Raw genomic sequence first — 27,798 nt, 5'->3', positions numbered from 1 at the left:
AGTTGTCTTCTTTAAACTCCATAGAATATAAGGATTTATAGTAGATTCTAAATGTGTGCATTGTATTTTTATGGTCAATGATTTTGTCTCCGTTTCTGTTGATGATTGCTGGGATTTCATTGTGGACTTTTTGCTTGTGGATTTGTTGAGCTTAGAGCTTTATTAACTTTCTCTCCATGCTCATAGTAATGATGTCTTAATTTAAAAATGAGTTGTTCAGTTTCTTTAGCTGTTAAGAGGTTGAGCTCTGAATGCAGAGCCCACCTTTTCCTATGAAGAGCTTCATTTGGACACCTGGCATTTTCATCTATTCTAGTAATTCCGCTGGTTAACACTGATACCGTCTTGGTTTCTAATTTATTTCTGTGGGAAAATATGAGATAATCTGTCCTCTTAAGAAGGCCTTTAGGGTTTCCCAGCGTATTCCTGCAGAGACCTCTGAGGATGTATTTGTCTCTAGAAAAAAAATTATTTGTTTTGATATTAATACTGTACAGTTCCCATCTGTTAATAAAAGTGGGTTAAGATCCCATCTACGAGATGGGTATGTGGGGCATAATGATTTTAACTCCAAGATCAGAGGGACATGGTCTGAAATAACAATAGCGTCATACCTGCAAGATTTAATCATAGGCAAGAAATTGTTATCTATAAAGAAATAATCAATTCTTGAGTAGCAATGGTGCACTGGTGAGTAGAAGGAATAAGACACAATTTAATGTGTTTTTTGATACATTACGTAAACCACAGCTGGATATTCTCAGTGCAGAAGAATTGGATAAACCTCTGACACCATCAGAATTACTTGATGCAATAAGCTCACTTCAGAGCGGGAAAGCACCAGGGGCCTGGTGCATAACACTGTGGCTAAAATTCATACTAAAACATGGCATACAGACAAAAAATTCCAGATGCATAAATCTGTGCTTACGCCAACTTCCATAAATCCCAGTCAGCATGAAAAGTAACACACGTACACACCCTGCTGTCCTACCTTGTCTCCTCCCAGAATTATGCCTCTTTAACACTAGAATTACCAGAGCCTACGAAAAAACTCGTAGATCCGGCCCACCTTAAATCCGTTCAAACCTCTCCGCCAGCATCTTTTGTCATCTAAATATGCTGATAAAGACAAGCTGCCAGCTATTCCACCTACCCCCACCCCCCCACCGACTTAGAACGTGCACAAACTTCTCCCAGCTCATGCCTTGATTGATAATCTGGTAGTAAAGTGGAGTTTTAGAGTGGAAATAATAGATTGTTATTTGGAACACATGTGTTTCATGTGTGTTCTGTTTCTACAGTAATCTGTGTAAACACATTGTTAAAACCGCTTTTTCATATTGTAGTAATAAATGTTACAAAATGTAGGCATAAACTATAGAATGTGTGAAGCATGAAGTCCAAACATCAAATAAACACTTTTACAAAAGGTTCAAGAGTGATACAACAGCTTCCGTGGCTTAGTGGTAAGATTTGCTGTTTCAAAGTCCAACATACTTGCTGTGCCTCAGAGACCGGAGTTCGATTCCCTGCTGTGGAGAAAGCATTGGTTTTTTTTTCCTTTTTAACCTTAAACGGACATAAAATTTATAAATTGGTATGTACTGTCAGTTAACAAGATCGTTATATTTTCATGTGGGATGCTTCTTTTAAAATATTTTTTTAACAATTGAGACTGCAATAACATGAACAACTGTCCTTATAACTATAATTTTTAAGATCCATAACACAGAGACAGACAGAGCACTGCGTAATAGAGAGACAGACAGGCAGAGAAGTCACTAGATATATAAATAAACAGGGAAGGCACATGTACTGAAAGAAAAAAAAGATCAACATGTGCGTTGTTTCTGCTGCACTGAATAAGCTCACGTGCTCTAACAACCCACCTCCAACCCCCGACCCCCCGATCTCACTCTACAGAAGCTGTTGTATCATTCTTGAACCTTTTGTGAAAGTGTTTATTTGATGTTTGGACTTCATGCTTCACTCATTCTATAGATTATGCCTACATTTTGTAACATTTATTACTAAAATATGAAAAATTTTCTGTTTTAATGATGTGTTTACACAGATTACTGTGCAAATGGAACACACATGAAATACGTGTGTTCCAAATAACGATCTATTATTTCCACTCTAAAACTCCACTTCACTCCCAGATAATCAATCAAGGCATGAGCTGGGAGAAGATCATGCACGTTCTAAGTCGGTGGGGGGGATGGAATAGCCGGCTGCTTGCAGCTTTATCAGCACATTTAGATGACAAAAGACGCTGGCGGAGAGGTGTGAATGGATTTAAGGTGGGCCGGATTTACGAGTTTTTTCGTAGGCGCTGGTAATTCTAGTGTTAAATATGTAAATCAATATAAATAGCCCTTAAGTTTAGCCTTCTGTGAAAAGACAATGGCAAAAGCATCTGGGAAAATAGAAGAATTTCAGCAAATACCAAGTGGAAGCAAGGAAAAACAAACTATTTTTTGGTTTAAATAGTGGTTGATCGAGTGGCATACAGTGTCAGAGAAACTCGAAAGCTCAAGTTTGCAAAGTCGCATAGTGCCCAAAATTAAAAAGAAGTTGTCAGATATCAAAGGTGAGTCGTAGCCCACCGTCTAAGCGTCATATGGAAGCTTATTAGGGTACAGAGAAAAGAAAAAAAAAATAGGGACACAGTGCGGGAGAAAAAGCTCAAAATGTCAACTTTAATCTCGAAATTTCCACTTTAATCATGTAGCTTATTTTGCTATTAAAGTATAACGTCATAAATGTCATGTTAAAATCATTTCATTCACCATTTTCTCACATCCCATCGTAACTAAAGTAACACGTGTGGGAACCATCCTCGACACAGACAGACACCAAGACAACTTATGTCCAAAACACACGTTTAATTTTTAATTATCAAATACAGTGCACTAGTCACTCACAGTCCTACCTTCTCTTAGTCTTTTCTGGGTGCTTCCACTCCTCTCTTGTAAGCTCCGTCACGCTCCCTTCGAACTCAGGCTCCTCGACTGGAGTGAGGTAGCCCCTTTTATGCAGTACCTGGATGTGCTCCAGTTGCTTCTTGACGATCTTCCTGCAGCACTTCTGTGGTGGAAGTGCTGCCTGAGCACCTGGAAGCACACCGAGTGTATTCGCCTCTTGGCCAAGCAGCACTACTTTTTGTGGCGGAAGTGCTGCAGACCACGTCTCCGGGAACGTCTGGGCAGACCCTGGTGGTGGCCACATGCCCCAGACCGAGTGGAGCTTCCCATCTCTGAACGTGTGGCCATGTGAACCAGGATGGCTGCCCTCTCGTGTCTTAAGGGAGGTATTGGTCCTCTCCCAGTCCTTCCAACTCCCAGGCAATCCCAGTGGCGCAAACGCCTCATCCGTCTGTCACACACATTAAATGCTTTGTTTTTGTGTTCTTCTATGTGCTCTATATGTGTGAATCACTACATGCTTCTTAAATGGGCTTTCTCTTCCTCCGACAGGACACAGAATACATTATATTCATGATATCAGAGCTCGCTGAACAATTTAAATACTAAGATATATACTTGCTATCGTTTTCATGATGATAGGAATTAAAGCATGTATTAATCAGGGGAACATGGTGGCGTGGTGATAGTGACGAACTGGTGCCCCGTCCAGAGATTGTTCCAGCCTCCGACAAGATGCTTGCTGCATCGTGCATGACCTTCAATGAAATAATTTATTGCAGAAGAACTGTCACTTTCAAACGTATTAACCCCCAATTCCCTTCCTTACTTCTCTTTCTCCAAGTAGCTAATCGCCACACAGTCAGCTCTATAATAAATGTAAAGCCATCTATAAGCTGAGAACGACGATTTATCAAAACTTTTAAGGAACATTAAAATATCTTTGAAGTAGATGTTTAATTATTCTATCCATTCATGGTTGCGCCAGCCTCAGCAAGCATACAGCGCGAGGCAGGAACGAGCCCTGAACTGGGTGTCAGCTCATCGCCACTGCTGTCCACCGTGTCCTCACGGTTAATTATTAACAATATAGATTATTTAAATGATGTTAAAAGTTTATCTGTACAGTTGTGCTTGAAAGTTTGTGAACCCTTTAGAATTTTCTATATTTCTGCATAAATATGACCTAAAACATCATCAGATTTTCAGTCAAGTCCTAAAAGTAGATAAAGATAAACCAGTTAAACAAATGAGACAAAAACATTCTACTTGGCCATTTATTTATTAAGGAAAATGTTTGAATATTACGTATTTGAGAGTGGCAAAAGTATGTGAACCTTTGCCTTTGCAGTAATAACTGCAACTAAACATTTCCGTTAAGTGTGTATCTATTTTTTTGTATTTTTTGAGTTTGTTAATTAAATAATCATTTGAAGTTTCTTTTCTTTGTTTTATTTTTTATTATAAATGGTTCTGCTTACTGTGCTATGTTTTCTTTCTTTGTCAGAACATCTCTAGAGAGTATATATATTTTTTGAGAGACCAGTTGTTAGATTATTATTAGTATTTCTATAAAACATATTCTGCTTTTATTAAATCATTTAATTGTGCGCCTGATTTATTTTGTAATGCAGCTTTGATTTTATTGTTTTTTTTTTATGCTTTTTGCCTGTGGATTACATGTTATGATGTTACACACTAAATTTAAATGTTATCTATTAAATTCAACTGATACCTCTTGTTTCTGTGTTGATCACAATAATAAAAGTACCAATATACAAAACGTTCTTGGTTGCAAGAAAGTAAAACATTTTTAATATATTCCAAGCCTAATTGTTTAATAACACAATTAAAAAAAATATTGAATAGTGGGATTAGGCTACAGTTATATGCAGAGTTAGATTCTTCATGGAAAACATAAGCAAATAATTGTGCTAAATTTTCACAAGTAGCAATTAAGCTTCTGTTGCTTGTGTTTTGAACTGCACTTACTTTAATAAAGAAAGCCTATAAAGAAATACTACAGTGGCTTTTGGGCAGATATGGTACAATAAAACAAGATGCAACAAGGAGGAATTCAGTTACTGCAGTTAGGCATGCCATTCCAGTAGGTTCAGTTGTACTTTCAGGCTTTATTGGTATAGGCCACTAAACAAATTGTGAGAAATGACAAGGAAGATATTCAGAATTAAAAGAAGCAGAAATCAGTCTATATTTCTAAGTTTTTAACAAAAGGAATAATACCTGCCTACAAGAGTAGAGAAAAATATTAATTTCCAGTTACAAGATTGTTAGATTACTCTTTCATAATTTAAATGTCCAATCCATCTGTAGTTAAGTTGTTTGCAATGTCAACCAGTGGTGACATATAGAATCATACTGGGTCATAACTGCTATATAGTGTGACCACTAGTGTTCTCACAGCACCACAAACATAGCCTTGCAGACACACGTTTTGGTTCATAAAAAATATTTTATTTAACAAAATACCTTTGCAAAGGCTTTTATCTCAATCAGATGCCAAATGCAATTTTCTTCTTGTATTGTCACTTCCACTCCTCCTACCCTATAGCACATAGGAAGCACCTCTGAGTAAGGCAAAACCTCAGCATGACGGGAGAGACTACCTCCAGCAGCTCCCCCTAGTCACACCCTAGGACACCAACAGGTCTGCCTACTTACACTACAAATCCCATGCAGCCCTGTAGGTGTCCAACGGAGAGCCATACCAGAGGGATGCTGCCACTCAGTGTACTGGACAAACATATGACCCTGATAGCCAGTCTTCCACCAACTCTCCCTTATAATGGCCTCCCAACCTGGAAAGTTACCAGTAACGAAACTGGTCGGGATACTCATCCATCCTTCTCCTTCGGTTAATGAGGCCTCTCGGCCAGGTAAAGAACCATCCACCCCGACCAGAATTCCAGATAACCTGCGTAGTCTATGACAGTAGTATACCTTGAATTAATGTCAGCCTGTAACACTCGTGCTGATGTGCTAGCAAACATGAAGATTATAGTTAGATTAGTTGGATCCATCCATTATCCAACCCACTATATCCTAACCACAGGGTCACGGGGGTCTGCTGGAGCCAATCCCAGCCAACACAGGGTGCAAGGCAGGAAATAAACCCTGGGCAGAGATTAGTTAGATGTTATAGTCAAATATGTCAGTTCTAGCAATAATGTGTAGTATACCTGTTCATCAGCAAGTGGCATAGGCTTGAAGACCTATACAATAAACAATCTGTTTTTGTTTTATCTATGATTTTTAACACATTGCATTTTGAAATTTTGTAAATTAGAGGTCACAGAGCTTTAATTTGGAAAAAAAACACCCACCTAAAGTGAAACTTGGGTAAAATTACACTCTAATTCCAAAATTTCAAATTGTTATTGAATCATTAGTATTTATATATTTTAAAGTATAAGTAAGACTTCAATTTGAGACTACAGATTTCACTAAAATTCAGCATTTCAGTCTGAAAACAGGAAATGGTTTAGTGCTAATGCTTCTAAACAGTATTTTGTCTAAAAAGAAAAGGAAGTAAGGGTTGGGGATTTCTGACACTGTGGAATTTCAATTTTAATGTTAATATTGTTTAATAGTTGCAGTTTTACAACATCTGTGGTGCTGAGCTACTAAGACATTGTTTTAAAGCAATGCCAGACCAATTCCTACTATAGATTTGGTAATTCAGCCACTCTAGTTGTTCATATAATTAAAATATTTATGTCAGATGTGGCATTCAAACATCAGTTTTGTCCGTAAGTGGAAGAATTAGACCATTTTTGTTCTAATGCCCACACTTTTTTTTTGATAAGGTTATCAAGTATTCATATTCAAGTATTTTCAAAGGGTGTTAAGTCACATCAATCATCACAAATATAGAATACAACTGTACTGTTACTTAATGAAATAAAATGTACTTCTTCCAAGGAGCCCAGATTCTTCTCTACATTGAAAACACTTGAAAACAGAACATGAACAAAAGAGGGTTTAATGTACCTTTGAAGAAAATTTTTCTTTAGAGAAAAGAGGAAGCTTCTCTAAGTGAAAGTATTTTAAGCTTGGTTTCAGTAACTGCTGGTTAAGATAAGTAGATAATTTTATGTGCAAGTGAGCTGTTTGCACCTTTTTATGCTTGAATATGTCACAGAGTTTTTGATTTTTTTCATTTAAATGTAAAGGAAATTTTTTTCTGTTCAGTGCGTTAATAATGGTAATAAATTGACAAGAAATAAATTTAAAATGTAATATCTATTGGGTAATGGTAGTTTTTACTTATCTGATTATTTTCACCATATAAACCAGTTTCTTCACTGTGCAGTAAACCTTTAAAGACCAGACAAGTGCCAAAGTTCCCAAAGCTGTCATAAGTAGTTACCTGACAGAAATGTGTGTATATTGGGCTTTATGGTTGAATGTAATATTGTGTATGGCACTCGCATGTATACCAGTTTTATTTGATGTGAAACATGTGTTCTTAATAATAAAAGCTCCTTTCTGGGACCCACTCCATTTCTATGTGAAGGTATCCAGGTATGACTCTAATGCAGATTTCTTACTGAATAAAAAGCATACAGGATGTATTTAATCCAAAACATTGTATGTAACTGCAGTGCCGTATGCTTCTAACAAATTACCCTGTATACCTCTTTAACTTTTAAGAAGCTAGAGATTAATTTCATCAACTGCATATAATGTTCCAGTCTTTTAGATAGAAAAATGTCAGCTGTGGCTAATGAATCTAAGAAGAAACTGAAAAGCATTAGGTCTTTAGGCCAGCTAAAGGTTCCAGCAGGTGCCTTTCCACATTGATACTATAAGAACTGAAAGAAGGTAGAAATGAGATTCCTCTGATCTTAAAGGAACTTATCAGTGACCAATTAATGCTTATAAATAAACCAGTTGCTCAGTGGCACTATTTCTTTATATGTTTCTTGGAGGGCTTCCATTAGTAAACAAATATTTAATCATTTTGGGTATTGCAGGTTAGTGGATCACATTAACAGTAGTTATTTACTTTAGGACTGATTCCATCTGCCAATAAAATGTTTGTTTGGTTAAGTAGACATTAATGGCAGTTGTACTACATGGTTTCAAACCAGTGTTGAGTTAATTTGGAATTCTATTATAGATGGAAATCATTTTTATTCATTAATTAAAAGGCTAGTTCTAACTTCCAAGGCTGGCAATAATAATCTTTAAAACTCTTAGAGAACCGGATTTCAGAGCTGTGATTTTATAGTGATTAAATATTTTTTAAGTATTTTGTCTGTGCAAACAGCTTCATTTTGTTCCCGATTGGTATGTATTGATGTATACACCAATTAACTTATGTGCATATATAAAATTTCTGTAATATGCACTTACAAAAATGCTAAATTCTGTTTTGACATCTTAACCTCCAAAGTTGGTACAAATGGTTGCATTTTGCAGGGTTAATATTATACCATATTCAATTCATTAAGATAAGTAACTTTCTTGTGAATTCTTCAAATGTGTTGTAATGGAACCTGAAAAAATAAATTTCAAAGCACTGCTCTCGTGATTACAAGCATTGAGAACCTAGAGCATATACTGTCCCCTAACACAACTTACAGATGAGCAGATAAAAGAATGAGTGGTTGTGTTATTTTAAAACTAAACCCCCAGAGGTCATAAGATTATGTGTATCACTTTGTATTTGCCTATTTTAGTTTTGATTTATACAAGTAAAAGGTTTAAGTGAATTCTTAAAGACATTGTTTCTGTCTGACTTACAGTATACTAGGGTTGCTTAGAGATTAGATTGTTCAATCTTTGTGTCACTGCGATCCCATAAAGGCACAAGGGGACATTTTTGGGAAGTATTAAAATAAAGGTTTTAAAGGAAAGACGGCTGTAGTCAGTAAGTAACCTGCCAAAGAGAGCTCTGTGGGGTGAAATATGTGGAATACAATACAGACAGTGAGACAGGTAAAAAGATACTAGTAACGGCTAAATAGCTGGTTTTGATATTTCTTCCTGTTCCCCCATTTAGGAAATAACCTAAAATGTTTGGTTGGTAAGCTGACACGTATCGTGTTAGATGCATGTCATCGGTAATCTGATAACACAATATAACACTGGAACTTTATTGTTTTTTTAAATCTACATTTTGCCCATCTGCATGTAGAAATAATAGTCTATTCTTTTCATCTGTTTACTAAGCTTAACTTTTACGATGGTTATATACCAATTTCTTCTTCCTGAATTTCTGGCCTGTAAATGGTGCATATTCCCTTCCAATTAAATTGGGTTAAGTATATGAAAGAATGAAAACTAATACGTGTAACTACAGCTAAAATAGTTTTAATATAACTCTTATTTAGCCAAATATTACAATGAAGTTCCAATTTGACTACTATAGGAAAGGCAGTAAAGTATATGAATACAATGTATTATTATTATAGTGTTTGACTATAGAATATACCACTCCTGGGAACCATAGATGCTTAGGACTTACATTGACACTTGAAGTCTTGGTAAACAAAGTTTTTAGGGTGCTTCTGATTGTGCAGTTAACAATGGCTCCTCATAAACATTGTGTGCATTCCTTTAAAAATGATCAAGCAGCCACGGTTGCAATAAAAGAATCTGTGAGGTAATTTTTTGTAAATAAGCAATAATTGCAAAAATATTGTTTTAATTTATTATTATCATGCTAAGAACTTCAATGTATCAAAGAAGTATTTAAGGTCTATAAACTTTTTTGTGTTTATCAGCAATGTACCTATTTTCATATTGATAATAATTTGAAAATGCCTGATCTGACCACTTGACCTTCCTCCTCGTTTCTCAGTGGACTACTGCATGTATTCTTTGTGCCAACACACTCTCAAAAGAAATTTTTTGTGAAATCAGGTGTTTATACATTGCAGCCTTATAATATTACTGTAACTTGTGAAATTCTCAAAGAGCTGTTTCTGCTTCTTTCTTAAACTGATATATAGTCAAGTGATCTATACTTCCTTATAAGTAGAATCAGTATATAATCATCACATTGTCCATAGCTGGCCCTAGATGTCTTTCTTTTTGAACATCACTTAAGCTGCTGTCACAAGATTTTTATAGTTTGTTCTTTTTATATTTTAACCAATTTGTCTGTTTTGACCTGAGAGGCTGAGTAATGTACCAAAAAATCTCCTGGCCAGAAATCCAAATGATCTGACAAGCCAAATTCTGCAGCTGCAGCTGATGTTTGTGATAAAGTGATCCTTGTAAAAACAGTTCATTCTAGCATAGCTCTGCAGCTTCTGTTATGACATGGTGTGGAAACCTTTACAAAGTTTAACACTGTTAAGATAGCTGGAGCAAATGTGCTAGAACTTTCTGGGCCTTCATACACTTATGGTAAAACCTTTAAGAGATTTTTTTATGTGTTTATTATATTGTATTAATCCCTGAGAGGCAATTGTCTTTACACATGACCTTTGGGGGTCAGAGTGTAGGGTCAGCATGCAGGGTCAGCTTGTGATGATGTGGGATAGCACCACGCTACTGGGTCCTTACAGTAAGCCTCTTAAACACGCTGCCGCTGATCATGTAACCAAGGTATGTGAGGACTCTCACACACAAAGCACGGGGTAGGTGCATAAAGGTATCAAATGCTTTTATTGAAGAACAGTCAAAATGCATAACAATGTCCAAAAACTATGCAGTTCTAACTCTTCAATAAATAAATAATCCATAACATTAAAGGTGTTGGTGGAGGTTATAATAGCCAAATAAATAATCCATTAAAACAAGGTTAAAAACGTGGCAGTAAATTGTCCATAAAGGCCTTAGTCCTGGTGCAATTCTTTAAAAAAGCAGACGGCTCCTTGACTTAACCATAAGCGGGTCCTTGCAGCCAAGGAGGCATCTAACTGGCAGTTCAGCCAACATTCTGTGCTGTTCCTAGGCTCGGGCTCCTGTAGCTGTCTCTGGCTCCCAACAAGGCACCACACCAAGCCTCCGACTTCCACTGTCAGGTTCGCATCCCTGCAGTTCAAGGCACCACTTGCAGGATGCCTCACTGAGACTTCTAATTCCCCTGCAGCCATGCTGCTTCTCTCCGGTGAGTCACTTTAACTAAGCAGCGTGTGTCAGTCACTCCAGCTTCCATGTCGCTCAGCTGAATGGCCATCAGCCCCTGATTGTTGGCCAGGGACTTCCTTCCGGCTGTCTGTCTTCTCTCTCTCTACTCTCATTCAGTCACACCCGCCGTCTCTCCTTTCTAAATTTTCTCTTTTTTCTCCCAATTAGTTAACCTTTTTTCTCCCTTTTTTCTTTCCAATCTTTCTCTGACTCTCTGATTTTTTTTTTTCTGACCCTTTCAATTCTTACGGTTTTCCTTTATACAATTCTCTTTGTCTTTCACTTCCCTCAATTTGTTTCTCCCCTTTTCATATGCGGGCTCTTTCTTATATGCCTCTGTGGGCACAGCACCTCAATTGCGCACAGCAGGAAACCAATGAAGCAACTTAGACAGACTGCACCCTCCTGTGCAGATGCGCCTTTCCCCAACTACTCCACTAATCTCCCACAGCTGCATGAGCACGCACACCCACAGACAGCGAGCTGGCCAATTATTTATTTATTAACACGTCACCTTTTTCCGTAAACCCGCTATAACACTTAATAGCCCTAAGCATGAAAAACCTAATGTAATTGATTGTGAAAAGCAAAATGGTTGGCAAACTGCATCAAAAAATGTAAGCCTTAAAAGAGAAATCAAAAATTAAGTTAGAATTTTAATCTGCTACCCCCAAAAACTCCAAAACTAGTGTCGGATCTCTAAAAGTGGCTGAGAAAAGGCAGGATAAAAGTAACAAGTAGTACCCAGTTCATAACAAAAACATTCCTTTTCATTGGATGGGAGATTTTGTTATACAAGTACCAGAAAAGCATTCCCCGTCTTGCCTTTAATGTTGTCTATAACTCTTTCTCTATCAAAACCTAGCCACTTTCTCCTACCTGTTGAGCATCTCATCACAGCTCCAAGCTCGAAATCCTTCTGGTATTGATTTTAAGCTTTGCTGTGGTCACTTCTACCTAAGAGTGAAACAATTACTGGATTAAAGGTGGAGGAAAAAAAACTTTGGGGTCACAAAATAGTGACCTTGGGTCATCACACTTCTGAACCTTCCTTAGACCTTATAGGGCCAAGCCTTTTGAGCTGCCAGCCTTTTAATAACTTATCTGTCTCTTTATTTCTTTGTGGGTTAATGCTTGTTACATCACTTGTTGTCTAGTGTGCAGAAGGAATTCAGCCTGCATGTTTTTAGGTTGTACTTTTCCTTCCCTGGTACCCCTTCTCATTGCCTTTCTAGAACATCCAGTTCATTCACAAGGGTTATGTGCCCATCTGCCAAGTAGGAATAATCCTTCTATACAGATATAATGACATTTGTTTCTATAGCCAGTGTGCATTTTCTTTTCTCTGTCAGGACCTAGTTGGGCCTTATTTTGACTAGGATTGTCACAAAAATGAATTGCAGACACCTGTCTTGATGTATTAAATATTTACGATCTACAAAAAAAGTTTTAATCTGTAGAAAGTAAATATCACATGCCTACAGTACTTCAAATGCAAATGTTTACAGACTAATACTAGCAAAGAATGCGAGTATTGTAATAAACAAATGATCAATTTTTGTGTTTTGTGCTCGTTCTTACAGGCTGAAGTTTATATGTCAAATACAAGTTTCATATTACTGAGAAAGGACTGGGGCATTTCCTTTCCAATGAAAGTAGTGCAAGATAGGCTTCACTGAATCCTGAATTGCATTAAACATTGTTGAGAATGTTTGTAGTTTTATATTAGTTTTCCATTAGCTAGTTTAGCTTTGATGAAATGTGCACATCTATTATTATTGCTTATAAGAGTGTACATTATATAAGTAATTAAAACACAGATGTTCTTAACTCTCTTACATTCAAACTTTTCTATATTTCCCCACATGTTAATAGCAAAAAATGCCAAAAATGTTTAGATATTAAATTTGTTTGATTTAACAGTGAGATATCTACTATATTGTTGAACCAGAAGCCAGGCCACCTGTCCAAATGTCTGGTTATTTGACCTGCGTTTTTCATTGATTGGATTAGTGAGGTTCTGATGTACATTTTGTATATAGCAACAGTTAATGCTAGAGTTAATTATAGTAATTTTAACTTGTGTCAATTTCATAATGCATGCATTACTGTTATTAGTTTTATGCAGAATTGGCTTTGACATCTTACGACTGAAATGTTCAACAAAAGAAGGGATTCTATAAAACTGTGTTTAAAGTTAATGAACAGGAGTATTTTCTTTGTAATATTATTTTTTAATAATAATTATTTTAATATATAATATAACCCTGATATTTGTCTACCACTATTTTTTCCATTCTGTTGTGTTATTTAGTGCTTAAGATGCAGCTTGTGAACCCACTGCCATCACCATATAATGGTAACAGGGTGAATAAAATCAAAAACCATAAATTTTGTTCAAATAACATGCTGTAGTGCTTGTTTCAGTAATTGTTGTTTAATAGGCTTGTTGCTCCGTTGTTACCTCAAAAATTAAAAAAAAGACCTTATTTGTGAAAATATGGAACCCAGCATTTATTATTTGCATGGAGCATTGAATATTTCAAGGCTAAATAATTACTTTTGATGAAGGAAATACAAGGGAAAATGAGCATCTATCCATTCATCCACTTTCCTAACCTACATATAGTGCAGGAATTTATTTCTGTTTTGAATGATTTTAATTAGGGTTAGGGTGCTCCATATGTGGAATGTTCATGTTCTCCCTGTGTGTATGTGTGTTTCTACAGGTGTTCCGGTGTCCTTGCACAGTTAAAAGAAATGCAGGTTAGTCAGACTGGCACTGCTAAACTGGCCCTTGTGTCTGTTAATTTGCAGTGTGATGGACACATGCCCATTTCAGGCATTGTTCCTGCATTGTGCGTGATGCTTGCTGGGGTAGGCACTGGCTGCCCTGTGACCTTATTCAGGATAAGCAGGTTTAGATGGATGGATTATTGTTTTAACAAAATGTTTTTTTCCCACCTTTTCCTTTTAGTAATATTCATGTGAGAAATGTGTTTGAAAGGAAACAAAATCATTTATTTTTTTAATTAAAATATGGCCATTGTTAATGTATCTCTTTATGACTCTGCTCTCAATAGTCCTCTTCTTGGGTCCCAGTATGGTACTGATTTTGTTATTTAGGACTCTTCAATTGGGCTAATTGCTGTATTTTATTTTGGTAAAAATAAATAATGTAAAGCAAAATTAATTGTTCTTTTAAAATATTTTTTAAGTAAATCAGTGACAATAATATAGAGATAAAAATGCTCAAGGCATTTATTTGATTGTATTTTCACTTTCTGTATGAGTAATGGACTTTGCTGCTGAACGTAAGTTAATGTATAAAAGTTCACAATATAACAAGCCTAATTTAAAAAAAAAAATTGTTGGTAAATTTATTTTGTATTTGTCTTTCGAAATTATTTTTTGAAAACAGTAACATTAACAAAACATAAGGTAAAAAAACTAAATATTCTTAAGGACAAGTGTGTGGTTAGTTTTTCTCATAAAAGTAACTGCAGTAGTGCTAATTGCAGTACAGTAATCCCTCGCTATATCGCGCTTCGACTTTTGCGGCTTCACTCTATCGCGGATTTTATATGTAAGCATATCTAAATATATAACGCAGATTTTTCAATGCTTTGCGGGTTTCTGCGGACAATGGGTCTTTTTACTTCCGGTACATGCTTCCTCAGTTGGTTTGCCCAGTTGATTTCATACAAGGGACGCTATTGGCGGATGGCTGAGAAGCTAACCAATCAGTACACGCAGTTAAGTTCCTGTGTGCTGACTGGCTCAGCGACGGAGCGATGAATTCGATTCCACTGCGTTAACCAGGAAGTCTCGTCTCGCTCATTCAGCATCAATGCGTTTCGTTGTGTAAAGAGTTAACTTTTGTGCTCTTTTGTGTTTATCTTTGTGCATAGTCAAGCCCTTCATTATGGCTTCAAAACGATCTGCTACTGCTTCAGGGGCCGTGCCCAAGCGCCATCGGAAGATGCTAACGATTGCCGAAAAGGTAAAAGTTTTGGATATGTTGAAGGAAGGGAAAAGCTACACCGCTGCAGGACGCCATTACGGCATCAATGAGTCCACGATTCTTTTTATTTATAAAGGAGGAAAAGAATATAAGACCTATGGCCAAAGTGTCCTTTTAACCAGGGCGCAAAATGAGTTGTAAGTGGACGTAATAAGGCAATAGTCCGGATGGAATCTGCTTTAGGGATTTGGATTGAAGACTGCCGGAAGAAGCACAATGGTGGTGCTACACAATCTCCTGAAGAGGCTCCTTTAGAAGAGCTGTAACACTCTCCTTTGTTGTGCAGTAAAATTAAACTCCTCGTTATCAGACAAGTCGTCGTGTCATTGTTGGTGAGTAACCATAATTAATTTTCTGCGTGCAGTACTTATTACATGTACGTAGTTTAGTGTCACTGAACACACATTTACTGTATACAATTTTTCCTGAATTGTACGTATTTATTGCTGGTGGCTTGTCTATTGTAATGGCTGTAATATATGTGATATTGGAGACGCTCGATATCTTTAAAATAATATTTAGGTTTTACTATATATAAACAGTGTGTTTACATACATAATTTCAATGAATCTTACCTAATAGCTAAGAGAATACAAAGGGTTTATGCTGTATAACTGTGCGGGAAATATTGTGTGGGAGAGTTTTAAGGGCTTAAAATATATAGAAATAACCATACAAACATATGGTTTCTACTTCGCGGATTTTCACCTATCGCGGGGGGTCTGGAACGCAACCCCTGCGATCGAGGAGGGATTACTGTAGTCATAAACAACAGTTTTTAAATAAGAAAAATTTTCACCCATTAGACTTGTTTTGATGTTATCAGTCTAAGGGTTGGTTTATGCTTCACACTCAGAACACGTACACGCATGAATCATGGCGAGCATGTCCTCTGGGCATGTCCTCAGAAATTAACGCAACGCGTGTGCGAGTTGCAGTATCATCAAAAAGTTGGAGGGCGCAGTGTGATCAAGTTGGAAGTTGGCATCTGAGTCTCTGTTTACTATCAACATGTGACAGAAAGCCGCTTTGCAGATCCTACAGTTTCGATGTGTGTCTTTCGATGTTTGATGAATGGCTCAATGTGGTGAAGCATAATGCCGACATACAAATGCCTTCATGGTGCTTTTATATTCATGCATCGCATTTTCCCCAACGTAATGACACGATACATTTTAAAAGTCTTATATACCTTCTGTGCTGAAAGGGTCTATTTTGTAATTAAAGTTGAAATTTCCATTTCAATTTCAATTTTATCATTAAAGTAGACCATCGTAAACATCATTGTAAAACCGACCCAGCTGTTAATTGCTACATGCTTCCTCCTGAACTGACAGCATCGGCAAGCAGCAATTGCCGCACAGAACACATTAAATTTATGATATTCCAGCTCTCATAGATTTACACTTGATATCATGATGAAATGCATTAACGTATGAATATTACATTTTACAGGTAAATCATTAACTTAATTTAAATAATAAATACTGTTAATAATTCCACATGTACAGCAAAGTAGCGGCACTGTAGCACTGCTGCCTCACAAGGGGTCACGTCCCTAGTGTTCCCAGCCTGTAGTTTACATGTTTTCCTTGTGGGTTTCCGCAGTGTGCTCCGGTTTCCTTATGAAGACATGAAAGCTTTGGTATTTGGTGATGCTAACGACAGTAATGTATGCGTGTGCATGTATTCTCCTTGTGATGAGCTCATGCCCCCTCCAGGAATTGTTTCTACCTCATGCCTGGTGCTTGGTGGAATGGGCACATCCCTGGATTAATGGATGTAATCATTAAACATCCATCCTTTTCAGAGATATTGTGGCAAGGTATTCTCAGAATTTAATAAATGTTTCGGCCAATTCACAACATAGCAAAGTTGAATGTTTTCTCAACATGATGATATTTCGCACTGCCACCTGGTGAGATCTTCCAGATTTACATAAAGTACATGCGTAAGTATAAACAGTACAACGATTGTGTAGCAGTAGAGCATGCAGGTGCACATGTCGTGTGAGGTATAAATCTGGCCTAACTCTCAGAGAGAAAAAACATTCAGTATTACCTTATCTAAATTGTTTTTAATACAGTGAGGTGTAGTTTTTTTGACATTTAACATTTATTTCTTTTTCATAAGAGTAATATCCTGTTTCTGTTAATTTGCCAATTAAAGTGCTAAGTGTATCATTTCCATTATTATTTATTTTGTATTTACTAAACATATAAAAATGTACATGCTCCCTTACCTTTATCTATGAGCTGTATTAATATTTATTCACTAAGAACATGTACTATGTTCATTACTAGGAAAGCTGTTCTTTATTTACTGCCAGGTTGGCAGAATCCTGTGAAAAAGGAAAAAATAACCAGAAAATGAAAAGGCTGTTATTGGCTATGAAATGTTGACTAAAAGTCAAAAAAACATAAGGTCCTTTATCTCTAAAAGATTTAATCACTAACTAGCGGTTTTTCTACCCAATTCAAATTCTTTGACACCAAGAGTTCCATCGTGTGCAACAATTTAATTATCATTTGTTTTAAGACTTAACCTTAAGCCACTTCCAGGTATTACGTGGTAACAACAAGGCAAAGCTTGGCAACAACATAGGCAAATCTAAAGATATATTTTTAGAACTTGCATATTACGAAACAATTGCATAAAAGAATTACAAAAATGACAACTACATTGAGAAAAGTCCAAAATCATTACACTGTGACCCTTTACTGGTGTTTTCTGCTGACAATAACTTATTTCAATATTTTTTCATTGTACAGTATATTAAAAATGTCTCATATAGCTATTTTTCTCTGAAACTGGTGTTTATAGCAATTTTCACTTGTTTCATTTGAAGGAACAACTTAAAGCATTTCATTATAGTACTGTATGTCCAGTGAACTCGCTTAGTGTGTTAAAGTGATAGGAAACTAACGTAGTTTTGTTAAACTTATCTCATTTTAGACATCCAGTAAGCATGGCATTTTAAACAAGCCAGTTGTCCTTTTATACTTTTGTTACTTCTGTTTTTATAATTTACTTTTATTGTTTATGGTGCAGTTAAGTTAGATGAATTTAAGATAAGTATAATCATCTTTATGATGTCTCTTTTATATGACAATGGTTTGCTCTGCCCCTAGCTCTCATCACACACCTGATTGGACATGTTATTTTGTCAGGTCATTTCCATTTTCGATTTTTTTTTTTATTTTTAATCACATCGTACAGTATGTGTTGTACAGCAAGTTCCACTCCTGCTTTTTCATATTGGTTTGTACATAACTATAATTTTCAGCTGTTTTGTTTACAGCCCTGACTAATGTAATTAATTATAGATTTTTTATTTATATTTCTTCATTTATGACTGTTACTCTGGAATCAAATAAATTTTGTATTTTACTAGTGGTCATTTTCACTTAACAGCTACACTATAGCAGTTGTTCAACTATTTGTGTTAGATAGTTTATGGATATAGAAGAGCAAATATCTGGGAGCAACCAGTACAATGCACAGTTTTGATACATTATACTGTGACAATTTAAAGATAAAGATGGAATTTGTTCAAACATTACTTTTGTTCACTACTGAATCTTTTGAGTTCACTAACTGTGATATGTTCTTTGTTGCTGGGCATTTTATGTTGAATTTATTAATGTTGTATTTGTGCCAGGTGGAGCTGTGGTTAGCACACCTACCACACAACTGTTCAATCCTGGGTTCAAATCCCAAACTAGGCCCTGTGCATGTAAAGTTTGCTCTCTGTTTGTCTGGGCTCTGCAGTTGACTAGTTTGACTGGTTTGTCTAAATTTGGTATGTAAGTGTGAGTGTGCTTGAAAGAGAAATTGCACAGTGCAATGCATTGGTATGTTGTCCAGGGGTACTTTCTTCTTCACATCTAATGCCACCCCCCCCAAATCTGATGTAATCCTATGATATACATATAATGCATAAAAATGGATAATTTATTTAATGATCTTCCTGATTTCTAAGATTCACTAATACGTTCCATCCAGTCCTATTACTGTTTTGTTCTTATTTTGTAAAGAGCTTTTCTTTTTAAGATATTAAAGAAGTTTATTTTTGGGTACACTACCTATCGAGATTACTCTACAAAGCAGTTCACTACTTTAGTTTAAAATTACTCATTCCAACCAAGGGAAGGGATATTATTTGTTTTGGTTGCAGGAGGACATGAATATGATTGCAAAGTGTACAAGTGCTGCTCTATAGCTTGTTATATATAGTAAAACTAGCAAAATACCCGCGCTTCGCAGCGGTGAAGTACTGCATTCAAATTTTTATTAAGAAGAAAATTATACCTTTTTAAACTGTGGGACAATATGCCAATAATTATTTGTTAAGGATCTCTTTGTATACCATGTTGTCAGTTCGGCCCTCCGGTTGTAACATGACCAAGCTGTGCGCTGAGCTTACTCTTGAGCATGTAACTTACAGTTGGCCATGTGAACAGTAATCTTGTCTCAAATCTCACAGCTTGGATTGCTGCTGTCATAATCGGTTTGAGTTTCATGGTTTGTTTCAATTACGACTGTATTTGCAGGATTTGTTGTGTTGACATTTGTACTGTACTGTACAGTACTGTGACATTTGGCATCTGTCAAGCATTGTAAGCACACAACCGGTTTCATCGATAAAATCACATCCAGCTTTTGAGAGTTTAAACATTCATAAACATCAAAGTGTCCACTACTGAAATCGTCACCTGTGAATCTAAGATGTTTAAGAGGCATTGGCGGTTGTCGAAAGGTGTAAAATATTTGGCCATTTCGGTACACTTGAAAGCGACAACCGAACAATTCAGCGGTAGCCATCAACTCACATGCAGAACCATAGGTGAAGGGCTTAAGCATTTCACTCTTCTAGTGCTCCTGTGTAGTATAATTATCTCCTGTACCGTCATCAGTCCACACCTTGTACCTGTCCCAGTCATTCAATACATAAGACAGAATGTTCCTCCGGATATCAAGAGTGAGCCTGATATGGCCGTGCAATATGTAACAAAGAGAATGGAAAAGGTAGGTGGTATCTCCGGGCATGGAAACCACTCGGTAAGTGACAGTTCTTTGATCGATAGAATTTCTTGAAGATGGGCCCATAAGTAACAAAGACTGTTGAAAAGTTCAATATGGCGGCCGACAGTGGCATCATACTACCGAAATAAGTACGTACATTGGTTTCAGTTAGTGGAGGGAAGCCGCCTACCAAATTTCGAGAAGATGGGGCCATAAATAAGAAAGTTCAACATGGCGGACGTTGTTGACCGTTATGAACATTACGTGTAGAATTTCGAAATGAAACCTGCTTAACTTTTGTAAGTAAGCTGTAAGGAATGAGCCTTGCAAATTTCAGCCTTCTACCTATACGGGAAGTTGGAGAATTAGTGATGTTGGAAAATTAAATATGGCGGCTGACAGTGGCATCATACCACCGAAATAAGCATGTACATTGGTTTCGGTTAGCTAAGGGAAGCCACCTACCAAATTTCGTGAAGATGGGGCCGTAATATGAAAGTTCAACATGGCGGACGTTGTTGAACGTTATGACCGTTCTGGACAATTTCGAAATGAAACCTGCTTAATTGTTGTAAGTAAGCTGTAAGGAATGAGCCTGCCAAATTTCAGCCTTCTACCTACACTGGAAGTTGGAGAATTTGAGACGTGTGGAAAATTCAATATGGCGGCCGACAATGGCGTCATACCACCGAAATAAGTACGTACATCGGTTTTGGCTAGCGCCGGGAAGCCACCTACCAAATTTCGTGAAGATGGGGCCATAAATAAGAAAGTTCAACATGGCGGATGTTGTCAACCGTTTTAGACCGTTATGACCGTTACATGTAGAATTTCGAAATGAAACCTGCTTAACTTTTGTATTTAAGCTGTAAGGAATGAGCCTGCCAAATTTCAGCTTTCTACCTACACGGGAACTTGGAGAATTAGTGATAAGTGAGTCAGTGAGTGAGTCAGTCAGTGAGTCAGTGAGGGCTTTGCCTTTTATTAGTATAGATATATGTTAAATATTATTATAAGGTTTATAGCCCTTGGGATGTAATGTAATCATTAGAACAGAGGCTACAATTGTGTCATTGCATTGTTGAAGAAATGTAAAAGCTATTGCAGCTTTTGCTTCAGGTACACTTTGACCCCATATCAGAAATTTTGCACCTCTTAGCAGAAAAAGAAAACAGCAGCGCTTCTTTAAAGTTTAGAATAAAAAAGTCAATTATTTTAACATTATATTTACACTTTGCTAAAATGTCAGTCTATAGGAAAAACAAATGATCGATTTGAAGCTTGTGTTGCATGCAAAGTTTCAAGAAGCTGAGTTTGAATACCATCACATTTTCTTTGTGCACATACCCCTGTGTCTGATTCTTCTTGGGTAATCCTAACTTTTCTCTAATTTGAAAAGATTAGGCTGGTTTGCCACAAAGAATTTGTTCCTGCCCTGTTCCTGATGCTGCATAGGATTATCTCAGGCTACACACATGCTTGAATTGGACTAATCTGTCACAGGTGTTCTGCTAAGGGTGAACAACTAACAGGAAATTAAATGTGATTTGAAAAACAAAGAAAATCTGACCCAAATGAATATATAATTTAATAGCCCTGCTCAAAGGCATTGCCTCTGGGAACCAGAAGTCATATCATAACAACTGGATTAACAAAATTGTCAAGTACTAAAAAAAACAAAATGGTGCAGATAACAGCACAAAATAATCTTCTTAAATATTTCTTGTGCTAAAAAAAAAAAGTATGGGTACAAATGATTCATACAAAACATGACTAAATCTTCTACACAATTTATTACAAAGTCACTTCATTACAACAGGAAATAGATTAATATGATATATTACAATGACTTTATTTTAATGCACATACAGTGGCTAATTATAGGGCAAGTATATGTTAACCAGAGTAATTTCTTTCATATGTGATATCTTAAAGCTACCATAACACAACTCTAAATGCTTAGGGAAGCAACTTATTTTAGTTTTGAACTGTATGATATGTATTATTTCAGTACATTTAAGTTTTTTTTCATTAACATGTAATTTTGCAATGTGAATTTAGATCAGGAGCAAAGAAAAATTATATCAGTATCTAACCCTGCAACAGTTACAAAATTCAAAACAATTTCATTACACTTGCAAGACACTGTATACAGCATTGAAGCTATCCTTTTTTAATTTATTAGGATATATCAACATATGTGTAAATGAAAATTAATATAGCCTTCATTTGGATGTACAAATAAACCTGAGGAATCACATATGCATTGAGTCAGCCCACATATGCATTCAGTGTATTTTTATTTGACACAACCTTATTAAATTAATTAAAAGGGCACTGTTTGTTAAATATACCAGTGCTGAGAGAAGTCAATACGGTAATACTAGCATTATTTGTTAATAGTTTTATGGTTGATAGCTTGAGTTTTTGAGGAATAGAAAACTACGAAGAAAACTCTAGACAGCAGCATCTGCTTCAGCTGCTAATTTAAAGGATCTGTGGCCTGTACCTACAGAAATCTTAGTGTGTGATGTTCTATTGCAGATATGTCCATCTGAACCCAACCCCCACATTTAATTGTATATTCCATTTTTTTAAATAACAAAAATTGAAAGTGTAAATAGCATAAGGACTGTTGTGATATCATAGTGCACTCACCTTATCTTACGGTATTTAATTTCAGCACAGTACCCCCTTCTAATGCATTGTAAAGAACGATTGTAATTGTTCAAGCCTCATATAGTTACAGCTTGAAATTACTGAAGTCTCAGACAACATTCAACTGCAACTTATTTTTCATAATGTAAATACAGGTTTAACGTCACTAGTCTGAAATGCCTGGAACCAGAAGTATAATGGATGATTTCAGATTTTGAAACATATATATATATGTAATATCTTAGGGATGGGACCCACATCTAAACACAAAATGTATTTGTTTCATATTTACCTTATAAACATAGCCTGAAGGTAATTTTGTACAATATTTTGATTATTTTGTGCATAAAGCAAAGTGTGTGCACATTAGTATTAGCAGAATACCTGTAATAGCTGTTAAACAACAGCAACAACAAACATCAGCAGGCTTTCAGTCTCCAACTACAGTGCTGTGTTTTGATTCAAAGGGTACTGTACACAGAGAATAAGAAAAAAACACTGAGTAATAAACGTAGATCTGACAGTGATGATGGCTGTTCACAAACTACCACCAACACAGCATTAGAGCCTGTGCTCCCTTTAAGCTGCACTATGTAGCACAAATAAATTTTGCTGCCCGCTCCTCCTCCTGTGCAGGAGTTTGGAACTGCCTTGCAGGTCATTGTGCCTTTCACCCATGGCTCCCAAAACTCCATTGAGGACCCCCTGCTTGTCTTCCCTGAATTTCAAAAGGGGATTGAAGAAATTAGCCAGAAACGGTAAGTACCAGCTCATGTTTTATTCACATCTGTTCATCAGTTTTAAAAAAAAAAAATGTAAAGGAACATTGATCAGAACCCCACATGGGCAAGTGAGGTCAGTTGTGGAATTTTTTAGTGGTGGCAGTAAAAGTTTCAGATTTTGGAATTTCACATTAGGGATTCTCAAACAGCATGCCATTAATATTAGAAGGGCTGTACAATGTCCTTGGTCAATCACATTTCCACCAGCTAAGAAGAACCTCTGGGGATCTTTTCTGCCCACTGTTAGCAGGCAATTCCATTCTTCCTTTCGACCTTTTAGAGTAATTTTATTTGTCCTATGAGTCTGCATCTATGTTTTTTTATATTTCTGCTGCTGTATGTATCTAAATTTACCTTGAAGATTCATAAAGTTTATCTATACAAGTCTAATCAGAGGAAACAATATGGCTTTATTTGGCTATGTTATGGCTTCTTTACTTTCTTTTAGTACAACATGTTAATTTTATCTTGTTTGCAAGAGCATTGTCAATTGATATTTTATTTTGTAGACATTTGTTTCATCATTCAGTTGAAATCTTTCTCTGTGGCCATTGTTTATTTTTGTATTATTAATATCTACTTAATTTAGAGTTTTGTAAATTGTGTGTGGTAAACTATTGGCTAATTATATATTACGGAGAAAAGATATTTATAATACATTTATTAGAAGGAAAAGAAACATCTAACAGTGTTGTTACTTTTTGTTTTAGTTTAGTATATATCATACGGTAGTCAAATACAGGCTCTGTTATTTATATAATTTTTGTGTGTTCATTGTTTTTTTTTTCTTCTATCAAAAGATAAGCATTAAAGTGTTAGATTCTTTTTATTGTCCATGTAAGTAAACACTGCATTAATCATATCAGTTCTGTTTAAACGGCAGATGTTTTGATGTCAGACATTATTCTATGTTTATATCTTAAGATTGCCCAATTGGTAGTAACAAGCACAGAACATTTGCTTTACCTTTTCAGTACCATTATTTACATCAAACTGAATGCCTATAATGTTACTTTTATTCAGACCATGTCATTATTTTGCAGTTATTTTGACTGCTTGCGAAAAATTGAATAAATACTGCTAAAACTGACTCTTGGATTTGATGGTATAGAAACATTAATTTGTTTCATTTCTGTTGTGGAACTATTTGTGGTGCTTATGTTGTGGGGTTTTTTCTTGAAAATAATACTGAAAGTCCTTTTCCTTATTGATGAAGACAGTAGAAAGTACATAACTGGATCCAAGCAGCTGTTTAGAGCAGAGAAGAGCAAGACTATCTCATTTGTTTTGTCCATTATTTGTTTCCAGTCACATTTACTGCTGCTTATCTGGGAGTGAATGTAAAAACACCTGAACAGATGATATGGCACAAAGCATAAAGTGAAAATGAAGAGTACAATAAATGACTTCTTTGCAGTTTTTCTGTACTTGGAGGCATTTGGAAAAGTTGATTTTTCTCTGGAAAGATGTATAAGTGTCCTTGCAATTTTCACATATGATGTTACAAGGAACAAGAATAGCAGCCAGAAAAATGCCACAATGATTATATTAATAATAGCTTCCCAAACATCTTGCTGTTTGTCCTTGTAATGGAAGCATTTTTGGTTTGACTCATTCCCTTCCGGCTTGATTATGAATGGAATAATTAATGCAATGGACAACATCCATGTAATGCAGCATATTAGATAACTGAATTTTATGTTCAGTAGCTTATGCTGATGAGTAGAGTGATGAACTTTGAAGTAGCGATCTATACTAATGAATGTCAAGAGGAATATGCTAACATACATATTCATATAGAACACATTTCCCACTACCTTGCAAAAAGTCTGTCCCAGCATCCACTTGTTATGGTTGATGTGGTAGTATATCCGGAAAGGCAAACAAAAGATCAAAATTAGGTCTGCAACAGATGTATTAATAAGGAAAACATGGACTGAGCTTTTTTTTGAATGAATACAAAGAAAAACGTACAAAGCAAGCACATTTCCAAGCAGTCCAAAGACAAAGATTAAAGAGTAGACTGTAATCAAAATGATACGTGTGCTTTCTTCATCCAAATTACACTCAAGATCCTTTGGTTTTTGTGTGCTATTGCTGCTTCCATTGATAAATGCTGTGTTATAGGATGCTGAAGATACCAAGGATTTCAAACTTGAAAGGGCACGGGTAATCTGAAGTTCTGTGTTGGAAAGAAAAAAAAAAATTAGTGCAATATTTTTCTTTTTGCAATTAATCCATAAAATTAAAGTCTACAAAATCTATTTATATTAAAATTGGTCATTTCAACCCTGCCCCGTTAGTTACAATATTACATTTTTAAAACCACAGTATTGCTGCTTGTATATGTAGAAATTAATTTGCTTCCTTTTAACTAGAATGTATATTGTTTTGAGTGGTTAGTGTAAAATGTACCTTTAATTTTTAAAGAAAAAGCTTATGTTAGGCCGCATTATTCTGTGGTTTTTATCTTATCAATATTGTTTTCTGCTATTCATAAAAGTATTACTTCATAGGGAAGCCAGATCTTAAGACCTGTAGTTTTTTCAAATGATCTTGTCTAAATAAAACTTCACTATAGCTTGGCAACGTTTGAGTTAAGTCTCACTTATATACATCTTCAAAGTCCTATTTACAAATTTTTGTACCTCTGTATAATATTTTGAATAATGCCGGTTGCCACAGTTGTCCCTTGTCTATGGTTAATATAAAGCTGTTTTTAACTAATGAAGCACTGTATATCAGCATTCATTATACTGAACAAAACTAACAAGGGTGATGTCATTCATGCTTATGGTATCATATCTGCTTCTATGTATGAATACGGTTGAGTTAAAGTTATAATTTCACCTCACTAGCCTACTTTTTTTAAACTTCTATTGTAGCTCTTATGCTTAAAAAAATAATCTTTTTATAAATTAATTACATTTTTAATGATTTTCTATGTTATTTGATACTTTTTATTTTTTTAGATTTATATAGCTCTCTGGTCCACTATGAGAAGAATTATACAACAGATAAATGTATTCAGAGTTTTCCTTGTGTACTGTACTAGTTTAGTTTAATAAGATGCAATTTCAATTTTTATGTTAAGAAAATCTTAAGAGTGTTCTAGTTCTTTATCATGTGATACATCATATTGTCTTAATACAAACAAAATATGAAAACAAATTTTAAAGTAAGTGTAATGAAGGCGTTTTTTTAAAAAAGTGTGTATCTTTTACTAAGCACAAATTCAGTTGGAGACTAAATGATACCATTATTTTCCTAAGTTTTTAAAATTCATATAGATTCATATATTTAACTATGTATATGTGATAAACACGGCAAAAATATATAATCTTTAAATGATTGCCATACTGTATAACAAATTCTGCAGTGTGTTAATGTTTCTTTTTTAATTTAGTTAAAACCATAAGATTATGTTATCTATACAAATTGTTCTAATTCTTGGTTAAGCAATTAATTTAAAGGCATTTTAATTTTTAATGACTACTTAAAACTTATAAAGTTATCTTTACATATCATCACAGAGATTTAGCTAAGTAAACACCCATATAATCAACCTAAACTCAAGCTTAGCTATGCCTTCTAGATATTTGTCATATAATCTTTACTTTTGCAAGTCTTTTGTGAAGAATACTTGCCTGTTGTATTCATGGCACTGCAACATTTGTTCCCTCCTTAATAAGCTGCAGGTGTAGTTGGTAATGTTTTTCAGTTGAATTCAGAAGTTCTCTTTACCATTATTAAACACTTCCTCCATTGCTTCCTAGGTGGGGGGGGGGAGAGATATAATCAGCTGACATTACATTTTGTTTTCCTTTTTTTGTATGACACTTGGTTGTACCATTTCACTTCTTGCTGAGTAAGTATTTAAGTGTTCATATCTTCAAGAAAAGCACATGATATGCCAGAACCATAGCCTTTAGTTTTGTACTACTGCTGATAAGATGTAATATGTTAATTTTAGCAGTGTGAAAGATGTATGAACGTCTTTCATGTTTACTAGACACTGAGCAAAGAGGAGATTCTGTACTGATATTGTATATTAGGAGCACATAAATCTACCGGAAATGTAGTGTAGGTTTGCTTCCTTTTTTCTTAGGTGCTATATATGAAAAACATTTGAGAATGCCTTTTTATATACTTCACTAAAACATGCATTTTAAATTAGGAAAAAATAAAAATTTTATTTAATGGTTAAAACAAAGTGAAACAATTAAATATTTTTATTTAAATTATTTAAGTCTTTTCATCAGGCATGTCAATA

General features: G+C 35.5%; 2 protein-coding genes across 12 annotated transcripts in view; one reads left to right on the top strand and one right to left on the bottom strand.

Moving 5' to 3' along the window:
* The window catches only part of caska (calcium/calmodulin-dependent serine protein kinase a), a 509,789-nt gene that overhangs the window by 239,008 nt on the left and 242,983 nt on the right, over nucleotides 1-27,798 (top strand). The window lies entirely within an intron of this gene.
* Nucleotides 21,860-27,505, bottom strand: LOC120523636 (probable G-protein coupled receptor 34). Its single transcript, XM_039745135.1, has 2 exons — nucleotides 27,173-27,505; nucleotides 21,860-25,707 (listed from the first exon to the last, which is right to left on the bottom strand). The coding sequence occupies exons 1-2, from the start codon at nucleotides 27,183-27,185 to the stop codon at nucleotides 24,569-24,571; spliced, it is 1,152 nt and encodes a 383-aa protein (XP_039601069.1). The 5' UTR covers nucleotides 27,186-27,505; the 3' UTR covers nucleotides 21,860-24,568.

The sequence above is a fragment of the Polypterus senegalus genome, chromosome 2 (assembly GCF_016835505.1).
Source record: "Polypterus senegalus isolate Bchr_013 chromosome 2, ASM1683550v1, whole genome shotgun sequence".
NCBI classification, from domain to species: Eukaryota; Metazoa; Chordata; class Cladistia; order Polypteriformes; family Polypteridae; genus Polypterus; species Polypterus senegalus.
This window is presented reverse-complemented; position numbering and strand designations above follow the sequence as displayed.